The following is a 16,746-nucleotide window of genomic DNA, read 5'->3' as shown; positions in this document are numbered from 1 at the left end:
ATTCCAAATTTGCAATAACTAGCAGTAGAAACAATAAAGAAGAAAATATAACAATTGGTTCAAGAAACTTTCGACAAATATTCAACCGAATAAAAGGGATATGTCCAATTCAACAATCTAAATCCTTGTGTCAAATTTCAACAATCCAAATCTTCTTTCAATTTCTTTGTCTTTTCTATTGTAAAACATTTGGTTCATAGAAAAGACAATCGAATCTTCTTCCTCACCCTCGTCTTCAACGCCCACCTCCACCCCTTCAAAGGCTTCTCTGTTCATTATACCCATATTCGGCTCTGTTCTTTCTTTTTGTGGGTTGAATTGAATTGATTTTGTTGAGCACTCTTGTCTCAATTCATTGGATTAAATCCAATCTCATTTAATTGAAGGTTTTTTTTTTTGTTGGCAGATTTTGATTTGAATCGTTGAGAGAAGAAAAGAAGGGGCAATTCAATATTATTTAGATTTTTTTTTCAAAAAGAAAAGGGGTTATTTGGATAGAGTGGATCATTAATTTAAAATTGAATCCAATTAATTGACTGAAAAATAGAACCAGAATGATATGCAATGATTTTAATCCTGTGCTGGAAAATTCAGAATAGTTCTGCTGGTGAGATTGTAAAAATTGAAAATGAACAAGTCAGTTTTTTGATGAAGATACTTGTTGTTAATATGAACATAAGGTGAAGATGATGGTCGATGGAAGAAGATGAAGAGGTAAAACAGGTTTATATGAAATGATAGACTAGAATGTCTTTTTAATCTGAATCATCTATTTTTGATCCAAGGGTTGAGAATTATTCTCTCTCTCTCTCTCTCTCTCTCTCTCTCTCTCTCTCAATTGACTAACTCCTCTTCAAATTATCAATTATTTAAACGATTCCACATCATTTCAATTCTTGATTATTTTAACGGTTTTATAAAATATGATTTTCCAGATCTTTCTTTCATTGTATATGTCATGGCTCTTCTTCAAATTATCAATTCCATTTCCTACAAACTCTAAGAATTCTACGCTATTGAAAGAGAAGAACGAAACTATTTCAAGAAAAAATTAACAAAGACTACTATGGTTTGCATCATAGAAAATTGATTTCGAATTATGAAATGGAGTTTGCTTGAAAACGGCCACCACAATACTCAATTTCTTTGAAGGTTTTGCTGAATCAAAAAATGTATTTTTGAGGATGTGTTTAGGAGGGAAAAAAAACCCAAGAGGTGGTTTACGGGAAGAGCAGATATAACACCCCTCAAAGTCGTTAGAGTAAAAAGAATCATAGGGATTTGGAGTAAGTCTATAGACTTACTCTTGGAGTCAATATATCCCTCCTCTATATATATATATCAAATACTAGTGATAGTGTCAGATAAGACAAGACAAAAGACGAACAAAAAGAAGAACTGGGATCGAGATAGCTACTACTACTAGTGATATTTTCAATTTATTTTAAAAATCTTATAATAAGAACGGAAGGGAGTATAATATAGTTTATCATGTTAATAACTAATTAAATACCAATTTTTAAAAAGTATTAGAGTCTAATAGACATTGCATGGGTCAGCAGTCTAGTAGCAAGATAAACTTAACCAACTTAAGTACGCATAATAACACTTTCATGAGCTTGCATTTTCATAAAACAGGAAATAAAAAATTGTATCTTCACACGGCTCTAAAGAAAATATCTGAGAAAAACTAAATTATGACAAATGGATAAAGTGCAAATAGGTTAACTGCAATCATAAAACATGAAAGAAAAAAGAACTGTATCTTCACATGGCTCTAAAGAAAATATCTAAGAAAATCTAAATTATGACAAATGGATAAAGAGCAAATTAATTCAACTACAAAGGTGTTAATACAACATTACACGCTGAGAGTAAAACATTCCAAATCTTGCTCAAAGCAATAACCGGGTTGGTAATCACAAGAAGCAATCAAACTCTACACTTGCTCCTCAGTAACATCTGTTCATTGTTTTGATCAAATAAGAAACCAAAGGGTGGAGATATTTTAATATGGTTGAAAGTTTAAAAAACAAGAAGACAAGGCTCAAACTTACTTTTCATGTCTGGCTTCTCAGTAATAAACGCGTCGGTGAACACGCAAGGTTTGCTCTCTACTTTTTTCTTCTTAGCAACTCCTGTTCATTGTTTAGATCAAATAAGAAACCGAAGGGCGAGGATATTTTAAAATGGTTGAAAACAATGTTTTAAAAACCGTACCAGACAGGCTGGTCGAACCGGAGGGGTAAACAATCCGGTCTGAAAACACTGAAGAGATTAAATTCAGCAAAAAAATAAAAATGCAAATAAGATATCAGAGAGATATGATTGAGGTGGAAGAAAACAAGAATGCATACATCGAGCATCCAATAAATCATAACAGATCAATCATGGGTTCTAAAGTCAAAAAGAATTGTATCTCCACATGGGTTCTGAAGTCAAAATCTAAATCAGGATAAATGGATGAAGTGCAAATAAATTCAACAACAAAAAACCAGTTAATACAACATTGAGAGTAAAACTTACCATCCATATTCCCAGTACTGAACGGGTTGGGAGACAGTACGCTCACTACGTTTCGCTCCACCGCAACTTCTGCTCATTGTTTTGGTCAAATAAGAAACAACAGGTTCAGGTTATTTTAATATGGTTAAAAATTTAATAAAAAAAAAAAAAAGACAAGGCACTAAAGCCTAATGCATATATTAAACAGCCAAAAAAAACATAACATAAGAGAGAAAAAAAAAAAGTAAAAAGCACCAATTCAAAGATTTTCAGCCGTAATCTCCCAAACCATAAATATTTGAGTGTTTAATTTCGTCTGAAGAAATTCAATTTCTCAAAATCATTAAAGAAAGCTTCCCAAAAAAGGTTAGAGTAATTCCGAGAAACACTGACGAGATTAAATATCAACAACAAAATAAAAAATGCAAAAAAGGTGTCAAAGAGATAAAAAATGCAAAAAAGGTTATCAAGAGCATATTTTCGCTGAGTAATAGCCACACCAGTCTTGGACTGAGCAACTTCAATCCCCAAGAAATATTTTAGTGGTCCCAAATCTTTAGTTTGAAAGTGAAGGGATAGATGTTGTTTCAATTGTTGGATGCCAGCCTCATCATTACCAGTGATGATGATGTCGTTGACATAGAGAAGCAGATAGATGCAAGTGGTCGGTGAAGAATGCAAGTGAAGAAGTTTGAGTAACAAACGAAGTAGAATTGCCAAACTGAGCAACAAGGGCAACCGGTGTGGTAGTGAAGCTGAACGCTGAAGAGACAATAGCTGCTTCGGTACCAGACATGTTCTACGTGAAGATGAAAGAGAAAGTTGCTGTAAAATCAGAATATTTTGAAAACCACCTCGTAGATGGACAGAGAGGATGCTGCGACGGCCGTAGTTGAAAAACGGTTGCCGGAAAATAAGACACGCGCTAGCGGCGGACACAGTTGCGCGGTGGTCGCCGGAATATTGTGCGGCGTTTGGTGGTGGTGATGGCTGTGGGTCACTCCGAGAAGGGACTAGCTGGTCAAGGCATAGCTTTGAACGTGCTGGAGGAGCTCACTGGTTGTTTAGCACAGTGGAAAGCAACACAGAAAAGAAGCCCTTGGAACAGACCAATACTGATACCATGTAAAAGATGTAAAGCTCTTTGTAAATCTGTGTAACTTGTGTGTCTTGTGTAGATCACACCTCATATATTTATAATAGTATTTACAATCAATACATTGAATGCTTTAGTTACTTAGCACTAACTTGGTAAGTTGTATAGTCTAGTTACCAACAATCAGTCTAGAGACTTCTGTAATTCTAGTAAATATCTAAATCTAACAGTAACAATAGCAATATAAACATAACCAACTTATGTGCATGTGCATGGTTGTCAAAAACGATATCTCACCTAGGATCGTTTGGGTATCAAAAAATTGTAAATCGTAGGATGGTAACACGGATTGTAAGATCCCACCAAAAACAAAATTATATTATAACTAATAAAAATAAATAATGTTAATAGGTATGTAAGTATTATATTATTAAACATTATTATGTTAAATAAATAACCAATAGTATTAACTATTGTCTTCGTGAGCTTAGCTCAGTTGGCATGGACAAATGCAAAATATACGCAAGATCCAGGGTTCGGACCCCGGCCACCACCAAAAAAAAGTATTAACTATTAAAATATATATGAAGTAATATATTAAATATAAGATTTACAAAGGGTAAAAACAATCAAATAATTTATAAAGGAGAGTACACTTAGCAAATTAGCATTAAAAAATTAAATTAAATTATGAATAGCAAGCAATTACCAGTTACACACATTGCGCAACTTTTCAAAAAATATATATGAAGTAATACATTAAATATAAGATTTACAAAGGGTAAAAACAATCAAATAATTTATAAAGGAGAGTACACTTAGCAAATTAGCATTAAAAAATTAAATTAAATTATGAATAGCAAGCAATTACCAGTTACACACATTGCGCAACTTTTCAACATCCATAAGAGTCAACGAAATCATAAATCAGCTTTTAATATATTTTTAACCAATAAATGAGCTTTTATTATTCACTGCATGAAAAGCACTCTTGTTTTGACATTCAACATCCATATGGGTCAAAAGGTGTGAAACTATTGCGAGAGAGATCCCTGCACCGACGGTCTTACCAGCCATGCCGCCCTCTCCAACGATTTTTACACCGCTCCGGCATGGTTGAAAAAGAAGAACGCGTAAGATCGTACGATCATACGATCTAGAGCTAGTGATTAATAACCAAGCTTAACAATCAATCATGAGATTGCATTTTCATAAAACAGGAAAGCAAAAAGAATTGTTTCACATGGTTCTACAGTCAATATCTAAATCATGACAAATGGATGAAGTGCAGATTAATTCAACTCCAAAGAACATATCATTACAATATGGAGATGAAAACTTACTTTCTTTTTCTTTAATCATAGCGTTAAATCGTTGAACCAATAGATCTGTCGTATCTCCCATATTCCTCGACGGACGAACTGTTTATTCATCAAAGACAAGAGAATAATATTAGTTTAATGATGATGATATTCAGTGTGATGGAGGTTTTTATTTCAAGAAAACACACTAAATTTCTCAAAATCTATCACAGAATTCAAAAAGCACCAATTCAAAGATTTTCAGCTGTAATCTCCCAAACCAAAAAGATTTGAGTGTTTAATTTCGTCTGAAGACATTCAATTTCTCAAAATCATTAAAGAAAGCTTCCCAAAAAAGGTTAGAGTAATTCCGAGAAACACTGACGAGATTAAATATCAACAACAAAATAAAAAATGCAAAAAAGGTGTCGAAGAGATTTGATTGAAGGGGCACAGAAAACAAAGAATGCATAAACTGAACAGCCAAAAAAACATAACAGCAGACAGACAAAAGCAAAAAATAACATTTTTCCAAGTCATGGAACAAAGAGCAAGATAAACGTAACTAACTTATGTGAATATCAACAACCAATCATGAGCTTGCATTCCCAAAAAACTGGAAAGCAAAGAAGAATTGTATCTTCACATGGTTCTTATGTCAAAATCTAAATCACGACAAATGGATGAAGTGCAAATTAATTCAACTGTAAAGAACATATTAATACAACATTGAGAGTAGAACTTACAACGCATCGGGTCGGTATTCACTACGCACTCTACTTTTGGCTTCTCAGCAACTTCTGTTCATTGTTTTGATTAAATAAGAAACCACAGGTTATGGTTATCTTAATATGGTTGAAAGTTAAAAAAAGAAAAAGACAATGCGCTAAAGCCTAATGCATAAACTGAACAGCCAAAAAATCATAACAAAAGGAAGACAAAAATGAAAAGGAAAAAAAAAACAAAAATAATAGAAAATGAAATGGGGTCAATTTGCCTGGTCTAGTAACCAGGCTTAACAATCAATCATGAGATTGCATTTTCATAAAACAGGAAAGCAAAATGAATTGTATCTTCACATGGTTCTACAGTTAATATCTAAATCATGACAAATGGATGAAGTGCAGATTAATTCAACTCCATAGAACATATCATTACAATATGGAGATGAAAACTTACTTTCTTTTTCTTTAATCATAGCGTTAAATCGTTGAACCCATAGATCTGTCATATCTCCCATATTCCTCGACGGACGAACTGTTTATTCATCAAAGACAAGAGAATAATATTGGTTTAATGATGACGATGATGATGATATTCAGTGTGATGGAGGTTTTAATTTCAAGAAAACACACTAAATTTCTCAAAATCTATCACAGAATTCAAAAAGCACCAATTCAAAGATTTTCAGCTGTAATCTCCCAAACCAAAAAGATTTGAGTGTTTAATTTCGTCTGAAGACATTCAATTTCTCCAAATCATTAAAGAATGCTTCCCAAAAAAGGTTAGAGTAATTCCGAGAAACACTGACGAGATTAAATATCAACAACAAAATAAAAAATGCAAAAAAGGTGTCGAAGAGATTTGATTGAAGGGGCACAGAAAACAAAGAATGCATAAACTGAACAGCCAAAAAAACATAACAGCAGACAGACAAAAGCAAAAAATAACTTTTTTCCAAGTCATGGAACAAAGAGCAAGATAAACGTAACTAACTTATGTGCATATCAACAACCAATCATGAGCTTGCATTCCCAAAAAACTGGAAAGCAAAGAAGAATTGTATCTTCACATGGTTCTTATGTCAAAATCTAAATCACGACAAATGGATGAAGTGCAAATTAATTCAACTGTAAAGAACATATTAATACAACATTGAGAGTAGAACTTACAACGCATCGGGTCGGTATTCACTACGCACTCTACTTTTGGCTTCTCAGCAACTTCTGTTCATTGTTTTGATTAAATAAGAAACCACAGGTTATGGTTATCTTAATATGGTTGAAAGTTAAAAAAAGAAAAAGACAATGCGCTAAAGCCTAATGCATAAACTGACCAGCCAAAAAATCATAACAAAAGGAAGACAAAAATGAAAAGGAAAAAAAAAACAAAAATAATAGAAAATGAAATGGGGTCAATTTGCCTGGTCTAGTAACCAGGCTTAACAATCAATCATGAGATTGCATTTTCATAAAACAGGAAAGCAAAATGAATTGTATCTTCACATGGTTCTACAGTTAATATCTAAATCATGACAAATGGATGAAGTGCAGATTAATTCAACTCCATAGAACATATCATTACAATATGGAGATGAAAACTTACTTTCTTTTTCTTTAATCATAGCGTTAAATCGTTGAACCCATAGATCTGTCATATCTCCCATATTCCTCGACGGACGAACTGTTTATTCATCAAAGACAAGAGAATAATATTGGTTTAATGATGACGATGATGATGATATTCAGTGTGATGGAGGTTTTAATTTCAAGAAAACACACTAAATTTCTCAAAATCTATCACAGAATTCAAAAAGCACCAATTCAAAGATTTTCAGCTGTAATCTCCCAAACCAAAAAGATTTGAGTGTTTAATTTCGTCTGAAGACATTCAATTTCTCCAAATCATTAAAGAATGCTTCCCAAAAAAGGTTAGAGTAATTCCGAGAAACACTGACGAGATTAAATATCAACAACAAAATAAAAAATGCAAAAAAGGTGTCGAAGAGATTTGATTGAAGGGGCACAGAAAACAAAGAATGCATAAACTGAACAGCCAAAAAAACATAACAGCAGACAGACAAAAGCAAAAAATAACTTTTTTCCAAGTCATGGAACAAAGAGCAAGATAAACGTAACTAACTTATGTGCATATCAACAACCAATCATGAGCTTGCATTCCCAAAAAACTGGAAAGCAAAGAAGAATTGTATCTTCACATGGTTCTTATGTCAAAATCTAAATCACGACAAATGGATGAAGTGCAAATTAATTCAACTGTAAAGAACATATTAATACAACATTGAGAGTAGAACTTACAACGCATCGGGTCGGTATTCACTACGCACTCTACTTTTGGCTTCTCAGCAACTTCTGTTCATTGTTTTGATTAAATAAGAAACCACAGGTTATGGTTATCTTAATATGGTTGAAAGTTAAAAAAAGAAAAAGACAATGCGCTAAAGCCTAATGCATAAACTGACCAGCCAAAAAATCATAACAAAAGGAAGACAAAAATGAAAAGGAAAAAAAAAACAAAAATAATAGAAAATGAAATGGGGTCAATTTGCCTGGTCTAGTAACCAGGCTTAACAATCAATCATGAGATTGCATTTTCATAAAACAGGAAAGCAAAATGAATTGTATCTTCACATGGTTCTACAGTTAATATCTAAATCATGACAAATGGATGAAGTGCAGATTAATTCAACTCCAAAGAACATATCATTACAATATGGAGATGAAAACTTACTTTCTTTTTCTTTAATCATAGCGTTAAATCGTTGAACCCATAGATCTGTCATATCTCCCATATTCCTCGACGGACGAACTGTTTATTCATCAAAGACAAGAGAATAATATTAGTTTAATGATGATGATGATGATGATGATGATATTCAGTGTGATGGAGGTTTTAATTTCAAGAAAACACACTAAATTTCTCAAAATCTATCACAGAATTCAAAAAGCACCAATTCAAAGATTTTCAGCTGTAATCTCCCAAATTAAAAAGATTTGAGTGTTTAATTTCGTCTGAAGACATTCAATTTCTCAAAATCATTAAAGAAAGCTTCCCAAAAAAGGTTAGAGTAATTCCGAGAAACACTAGGGAGATTAAATATCAACAACTAAATAAAAAATGCAAAAAAGGTGTCGAAGAGATTTGATTGATGGGGCACAGAAAACAAAGAATGCATAAATTGAACAGCCAAAAAAACATAACAGCAGACAAACAAAAGCAAAAAATAAACAGAGAATTAAATAGGGTCTTTTTTGCAAGACATGGAACCAAGAGCAAGATAAACGTAACTAACTTATGTGCATATCAACAACCAATCATGAGCTTGCATTCCCATAAAACTGGAAATCAAAAAAGAATTGTATCTTCACATGGTTCTTATGTCAAAATCTAAATCACAACAAATGGATGAAGTGCAAATTAATTCAACTGTAAAGAACATATTAATACAACATTGAGAGTAGAACTTACATTGCATCGGGTCGGTATACACTATGCACTTTACTTTTGGCTTCTCAGCAACTTCTGTTCATTGTTTTGATCAAATAAGAAACCAGGTTATGGTTATCTTAATATGGTTGAAAGTTAAAAAAAGAAAAAGACAATGCACTAAAGCCTAATGCATAAACTGAACTGCCAAAAAAACATAACAAAAGAAAGACAAAAATGAAAAGAAAAATAAAAATGAGAGTATAAAAGAGAGAGCTGTCACAAAAGTTGTTTAAAAGTGGTTGTTCAAATATCATTTCTCAAAAAATAATAACAATTTTGAACCCTTATGCTTAGCCCCTTTTGCAATTTTGACACGTGGCACCTCACTTAAGTGATTAGGATGCCACATGTATAATTTTTTAATTAAAAAATAAAAATAGAATGGTGGAGTGCATTCGAGATGGACATCTTGAAGTATCTTAATGTGGCGCCATCTCAAATCCAACCCAACAGTTAGGCGTTCATTCGTGGTTTTGAGGTCTTATGTGATGCCTTAGATCTGGAGCCCTCTATTGGCATCTTTTTCCATTTCTATGGTACCAAGGGTGTAGATAAATTGTCGTGGGTCTCAATTAGCGCCCATCCTGGCGAGAAGCTATTTCCTCCGTATGCTTCGAACTTTAAGAAAGACTGGAGAGAAACGTTTGTTTGGGTGCAAGGGGCGAAAGGGTGTACTGATGCCGTTGTGAAGGTTGATGAAGATTTAATGTTTCCCTTATGCTGGATGAGTACCCCTGTTGCAGTTATGGGTTATGATTTTGATAAGATGACGCCTTACGAACAAGGCATGGTGGGTTTTTTTGGAGACATTTTTCCAATTTTCTTTATTAGTTAGCATATTATCATTCACATGGACAAACCTTTTGGAGCATACAAACTACGAACAATGAAAAGGCAAAGCATATAAATACAAGATTAACAATTGCATGTGAGAAGAAAACCAAAAGCAGAAATTGAGCAAGAAAGTAACTGATCAGACTAAATGGGTTGGTCAAGTCTTTGAAACCTAACACATCATTCCTAAGCCCTAAAAATTGAAAACACTCACAAGAGAAGGTAGTATATTAATGTCATGTCGCTAGAGAATAAATGAAAATATTATGTGAATAGCTTGCTTGACACATTCTCCTGAAAAATTTCTCTTTACAATCTAAAGTCCTAACAAATTTCTCTCTGCATTCTAAAGTACTGTGACTTAAGAGGTCAAGGAATAAGCAAAAGTGAAATGCAAAAGAAACAAAAATATGAATAGTCCGCACCATGTTTTATTCACATATAAAGCCAAATAATCACTCTCTCTTAGAATGAATTTGAACAATGTGAGAAACTGTTGAAATTGAAACAATTCAATAGACAATAACGTGTTTTTAACTGACTTCCCAAAGACCATATAAATTCATTTTTTTCAACGCACTTAAGTGAACAAACAGACAGTAACATCAATTGCCGTGGCCCAAGAAAGTCAATCCCAACATTATTAAGTCAATTGAAGTTGCAACCTCGTGGGGAAAATATGTACCTGATTTGTTGAATGGCAACTTCCCGTATTGCCTACCAAATCCACTCGTATCAATCACTGAATAGACAAAAGTGAACTTTATTAGAATGAGTGTATAGAAGGTAAACAAAGTGATCAACTGTCAAGAAAAAAACAAGGAAACTGACCATAATCATGCTGAACACCATCGAAGGAAGGGCGATTTGATTCTTCCGATCCAACAGCAACTTTGTTAATCTTTAAGAAAAGATAAATTGTTTGTAAAATTATCAACTGTAAAATCTTTTATATTTGGCACTGCAGAACTTGGGATTGACTAACGGAACAGAATTACAGAGGTTAAAGGAATTACGTTATCCAATTTCCTTTTTTTGTGCATTGACTTGTTAATAGAAAGTTGCGAAGTGTATAAATCAAGTTCTCGCTGGCCAGCAAAATGATTCTGATTTACAGTCCAAATGCGTACAACTCCATCGGAACATGCTGTCACAATATCCCCGTTTTCCATAAATTTTGTATCCCAAACAAAACCAGGATGCTCTATGCTCTGAACACAAACTGATTCTGAAAAATGTTAAGACAAAAAAAATTCACAATTCCAAGCAACAAGTTCCTGTGATGTGGCGAAAAAAACTAAAACTATCGGCCATGTAAATAAAACGGATGCCTTCGAGTGGCTAAAAAGTTAAAACCCTGGATGCTTCACATGCACGTCAATTCGATCGGTGATAATGGAAGAGACTGGTCTATTCATATGATATACGAAACAAAACCTGTGACCATTTTCTTTTTCTTCTAAAATAAACAAACTAGCTTATAATGTTATACCTCAATATAAAATAGAAATAAGTTGCAATAACAGCGGATATTGGAAAAAACCGAAATGTTAATCCTGAAGCTACGGATTGTGAAAGTTGGAGCTGGGCTGTGGCCAAAGAGAATACAATATCAAGCAGATTCTTACAACTTTTGGCCGGAATAAGGAATGGAATGACACCCCCCACCCCCACAACAAAAAATCCCCCCATAAACTTCATAAAGACAAACCAAGATTAATTCTTAAGCTCCCTAAGGACACTAAAAAAGAACAAAAGCCATGAAACTCAACAGTATTGAGTAGCATGACTAAAGCAATATATAAAGATAATATCAAATAAAAAGAAATCATTACCTTTCCATATTTTTGCCAAACGATCTTTGCTACCACTGACAATAAGTCCTGATGCATGTGAATCAACTGAACAAACAGTTGCAGTATGGCCAGACATGTTCATTATCTCATGACCATTTAATGCCCATAATCTGAGAGAACTGTAGTAACAGAAACAAGTCAAGCAGGTCATATATATTTCCTGATGCAGAGCAAGGCATTCAATATTTATTAAATCTAGAGGAGCATGTACAGAAATGAACCCACCCATCATGGGATGCAGATAGGATTCCAAAATCAGACATCGCAGCCAAGCCACTAACAGTATCTGTACATTCGTCAAAGGTTATCAGCATTTGCAGTGTTATTAATTCATATTAAGAGGTAAGACAGTAAAACAGCAAAAAAATGCAGTCCCTGGCAGCATAAAAGAATATAATATGACTGCCAAAATCATGTCCACAAGGAAACATTATTGCTATAAGACCTTTATGTCCTAAAATCGAAGGCACAGACCAAAATATAAAGAAAACAAAGTCTACCATTCCTTGTCACTCAGAGAAATAAGAGGGTAATAAACCAAACAAAAGAGCTATAAGTTAACCATTATAAATCGATGACAAAATCAAAAATTAAAATGTGTGTCTAAAGATGGGAAAGCAAACCTGCATGTCCATGAAAAGTATGTAAACAAACTTTGCCCTTCCAGATCTTTAAACTAGAGTCCCTTGAACCTAAAATGGGACTTGAACCTAAAATGAGAGAATATAAGTTAACAAACTCACTTCAGTCCAATACCATTTCAAATGGTGTGAACTTCCTAAGAGACATAATTCTGAGTGTAACCCAACAAGTGATAATGAAAAGTTGTTACCGAAAATGTATCAATACCTGTAACAAGCTCTCCTGTGGGTAGCTTTATAACTGCTTGAATTGGACCCTCGTGAGCCGCCCATGTCTCCGTGCAATTCGAACAATTCCAATTACTCCACCTCTTCAAATTACTGCACAAGAAATTCAGGCACTACATTATTAAGACTAAAAAAATAAAGATGCTAAATTTTACATATATACAACCTAACATTCAGAAGTGTATCATCATGCTTACAAAATAATGATAAAAACAACAATAACATAGTTGATCTACAACAGCAACAACCAAGCTTTATCCCACGAATCAGGGTCGGCTACATGGATAAAACGGTGATATAATGTTCTATAATATATAATATCTATCCAATTCATTAATCTCTATAGTTATTTAAAGTCTTCCTATGTCTCTGGTAATTTGACTATCCTTCATCTGATCTGCTCTCCTTACTAAAGAATCTACACAACCTCTTGCTACTTGCCCAAACCAAGATCCAGCACAACATCCTCAACTCAGCTACACTTATTATTCTCGTGTTGGTTCTTTACCACCCAACACTTTATCCCAAATAAATCGCTGATTTTACAGTTGTACAATAAATTCAATACATTAAATTACAAAACAAAAAAAATTAAGCAAACATAGAATTTGAAAACCCTACCCATCAATAGAAGATGAAACAAGATCATCCCCATCAACCACAATACCAGTAACCTCCGATTCATGATCTAGTGTCTTCACAATCTTACCACTATCCACGTCCCAAACAACCACAGCATTATTCACACAACCAGAAACACCACCGCTTTTCAAAGTAGGGTTCGGTGGAATCCATGATATAGGTCCGACGAAGCTTGTGTGACCTCCAAAAACTTTGTTCAAGCGGAATTTGCGTTTATCTTGAGTCCAATGCCTAATCGATTTGTCAAGCGTTGAGGTGACTATTACGCCGTTGTTGCCGCAGATGGTAATTCCGCGAACTTCATCATCATCGTGGCGGAGTGCACAGCGTAATTGGTATTTTTTCCCAAAGTCCATTTTTTAGAGAGAGAGATAAGAACCGAACGCGGCAACTTAGACTATATATATATATATATATATTCTTTCAGAAATATATATATATATATATATATATATGAGAAATAATAAAATTGGTGTTTGACAAACCTGAAGAAGGAAAAATGTTAGATGAAAATAAGGTTTGGGGTTTCTGCTTGTGCTCAAAATATGTAAATAGGTTATTAACGAAAATTTATTTATTTATAGTTAAAATTTGTATTAGAATATGCTACTAAAAGATAACATAATAACTAATCAAACGGTTTTTTTTATCAAAAAAAAAAATACTAATCGAACCTTTTTTTTTCTCAAACATAAAAACTAATTGAATGATATAGTGCTAAAAGATTAGTAATAACTAATTGAAGCTTCTTTTCCTAAAAACAAATAAACAAATTGGAGTCTTTTAATCATAAATAAGATCGTATATGTAAACTTTGTTGAAAGTATTATGTGTAGTTTGTTCAGATATTTCTGCTATGTAAAATATTAGAAATTCAATAAAAATTTAAAGAAAATATTGAGTGGATAAGATCAAAATGTTGTTGAGATATTTATGTTAAATAAAATAGGGTTAATTAAGTTTTTAGTCCCTATAAATATTCACGGTTTTGTTTTTAGTCCCAATAAAATAAAGTCACATTTTTTTAGTCCCTGTGACATTTTCCTTAAGCATTTTAGGGACAAAAAATGTTGATGGAAAAATTTTATAGGGTCTAAAAATGCTAATGGAAAAATTTTATAGGGATTAAAAATGCTGATGGAAAATTTTATAAGGAGTAAAAAGTGTGATTTTATTGCATAGGAACTATAAACAAAATTTTGAATATTTACAGGGACCATTTACTTAATTAACCCAATAAATTATTGGTTTTTAAAAATAGAAAAAAATATAAAAATATTGAGAATGAATGTGGAAGTGACATGTGGCATAAAAAACCTTACTTTATATATATACTATTGATTTATTATTTATTGCATATTAAATATTAGTCCCTATGATTTTACCATTTTGCCCCTAAGAGGGGTATTTTTGTAATTTCCTAATTGGTGAAATTTGGTTGTTGCCACCTCACATGTTTTAGGGTGCATTTCCCATTTTGCCCCTCACTATTTTTTTAAATTATTTTATAATTTTTATATTTTTAATAACTTTTAACTATTTTCCAATTTTTATGTTTTTAACTATTTTTCAATTTTTTCTCCCAAATTTATTTGTTTTTACATTGCCGTTGTGGGAGATTGAGGTATCGTTTGACCCGGCTTTTTTCAACTTCTCTACATTTTTAAGGAGAAGTTAAGCCAAACAGAGTATCAATTAAAACACATAACAAAAATTAAATTATTTTGTAATCTCGTGACCCTTCATTGCCCAATTCAGCAACCAGACTTTGTCTTCAACATTACCCCTTCGCCGTCGGCGACCTTCACCAATTTCCGTCGACCACTAAATCATAACTTGAAACCGTTTGCCGGTCTCTGTAAAACTTATTTCCTCTTTCTATGACCGTTGTGTTTACTGTTAAATGCCTCAAAACTCGATCTTAATCTCCTTAAATTATCATGTTATAATTCGTGTCCTGTATACAGTCTCATAACCTTCTGGATTTTGATTAGATTGTTCATTCAATTGAAACCCACCTCTGATTCAACTCAAATAGAAAGGAATCATAGAGACGGCGATGAGCCGGAACAGCGACGACAACACAGAGGAGAGTCAACGCAATGACGACAACTTCATGTTCGGTAACACGACTACGGCGACGATATGATGGAGTGATGACGTATGGTGGGCGACGATAGGCATATGATTCTTAATAATTTTTCCAGGAACTCCAAATGAGAGAGAAGCGATGTGGTTTTCTATATTTTGTTTGTTATTAAAAAATAATAGAATAACCTTATGAATGAATCAGAACCGTTGATTCTTTATTTTCCACGTGTCTTGTGCTTATGAAAGGAAATTGAGATTGCAATTTCTTTCACAAATGGAGAGGATCTGCACCCATATATATACCCAAATTCTTCAACCTCCTTCTATATATTCGTTTGTTTTTCCTTGAAAAAATCATTTTTTTCATTTTTAAATATTTGTTTAAGATTTTTTTAAATTATTTACTCAATGACGTTTATTTTGTGTAACATGAATACAAATTTGTATCATCATATGAAGGACTTGTTAAATACTTGAATAGGAGAAATAGTTTAAAGAAGCTCAAATAATAACATAAATAATATCAAAATAGTTTGAAAAATTAAAAACATAAATCATTTTATTTAAAAAAAAACATAAATCATCACAAATTCAAACATGTCTACTCTCCATCAACGCAACTCCTATTTGATTTCTAACTCTATTCATGTAGCCTCCATCTTATATTCTTCCTGGATTATATGAACTGATTTCTTCATTTATATTGTTTTCTTCGTCACGCTCAATCATATATTCAGAGATGACATCACATTTTTTAAATTCTTCATCTTCAACTCCACACATTCGGAAAAAAAAAAGTCCACACATTCAAATAAAGTTGTGGAGTGTTGTTGTTGCAACTATGATCTTCTGTTGTCTGATTAGTGAAAATTGTCGCATATCACATAAGATATGACACCTTTTTTCCCAAACTCCAATTGTTCTTTCAATGACATTCTCAATTAAGAATGTGCATAATTGAACACTTCATGCATGATGCATCCCTTCTGCTTGACTACTATCTCAAAATTCAGGAATGTGATATCTTTCACTTTTGTATGGTGAAAGGTACCCTTTCATGTTTGGATATCTAACTTCAACTAAATAATATTTTCCTAAAGTTTATAAACTTTATTGTTAGTTTATGTGTAAAGTTAAATTTATAGAGATAATAATGCGCATATATATATATATATATATATATATATATATATATATATATATATATATAAGTATATTTTTTCCGATAACTTAACAACTACTTTTGAGGGGTTTTGTTGTATTTCATTCAGTGTCATATCCTCCGAAGGGGAATTGTTTCAGTTTCAAGCTATTATGTTTCA

At 32.9% G+C, this 16,746-nt stretch overlaps 1 protein-coding gene across 37 annotated transcripts; it reads right to left on the bottom strand.

The window, feature by feature from the left end:
- Window positions 1-1,668: 1,668 nt before the first annotated feature.
- Window positions 1,669-13,705, bottom strand: LOC146899534 (ubiquitin homeostasis protein lub1-like). 37 transcript variants are annotated; one of them, XM_085733044.1, is made up of 20 exons: window positions 13,313-13,705; window positions 12,672-12,784; window positions 12,446-12,532; window positions 12,048-12,108; window positions 11,802-11,941; window positions 10,983-11,194; window positions 10,798-10,867; window positions 10,652-10,708; window positions 9,112-9,165; window positions 8,374-8,451; window positions 7,941-7,994; window positions 7,228-7,305; window positions 6,795-6,848; window positions 6,082-6,159; window positions 5,649-5,702; window positions 4,945-5,022; window positions 2,527-2,595; window positions 2,221-2,268; window positions 2,058-2,138; window positions 1,669-1,962 (listed from the first exon to the last, which is right to left on the bottom strand). In XM_085733044.1, exons 1-20 carry the CDS (start codon window positions 13,687-13,689, stop codon window positions 1,940-1,942), a joined length of 1,866 nt encoding a protein of 621 aa, XP_085589170.1. In that variant the 5' UTR covers window positions 13,690-13,705; the 3' UTR covers window positions 1,669-1,939. The 37 variants fall into 37 exon arrangements, 34 of the variants coding, with proteins under 34 accessions (XP_085589170.1, XP_085589172.1, XP_085589171.1 ...); XM_085733046.1 differs by having other exon boundaries at window positions 2,221-2,259; XM_085733045.1 differs by having other exon boundaries at window positions 10,983-11,188.
- Window positions 13,706-16,746: the final 3,041 nt, after the last annotated feature.

Source organism: Medicago sativa, chromosome 8, assembly GCF_051527215.1.
Source record: "Medicago sativa cultivar Bolivia chromosome 8, Bolivia_mono, whole genome shotgun sequence".
In the NCBI taxonomy this organism is placed as follows: domain Eukaryota; kingdom Viridiplantae; phylum Streptophyta; class Magnoliopsida; order Fabales; family Fabaceae; genus Medicago; species Medicago sativa.
Note: the sequence above shows the minus strand (reverse complement) of the source record. Positions and strands in the feature narration are given on the sequence as shown.

Coding starts and splice junctions, on each gene's coding strand:
- LOC146899534 (XM_085733044.1), bottom strand. CDS start 13,689: ATGGACTTTGGGAAAAAATACCAATTACGCTGTGCACTCCGCCACGAT. Junction 12,533..12,671: donor CACAGGAGAGCTTGTTACAG/GTATTGATACAT, acceptor CTCTCATTTTAG/GTTCAAGTCCCATTTTAGGT. Junction 9,166..10,651: donor GTTGCCATTCAACAAATCAG/GTACATATTTTC, acceptor AACAATGAACAG/AAGTTGCTGAGAAGCCAAAA.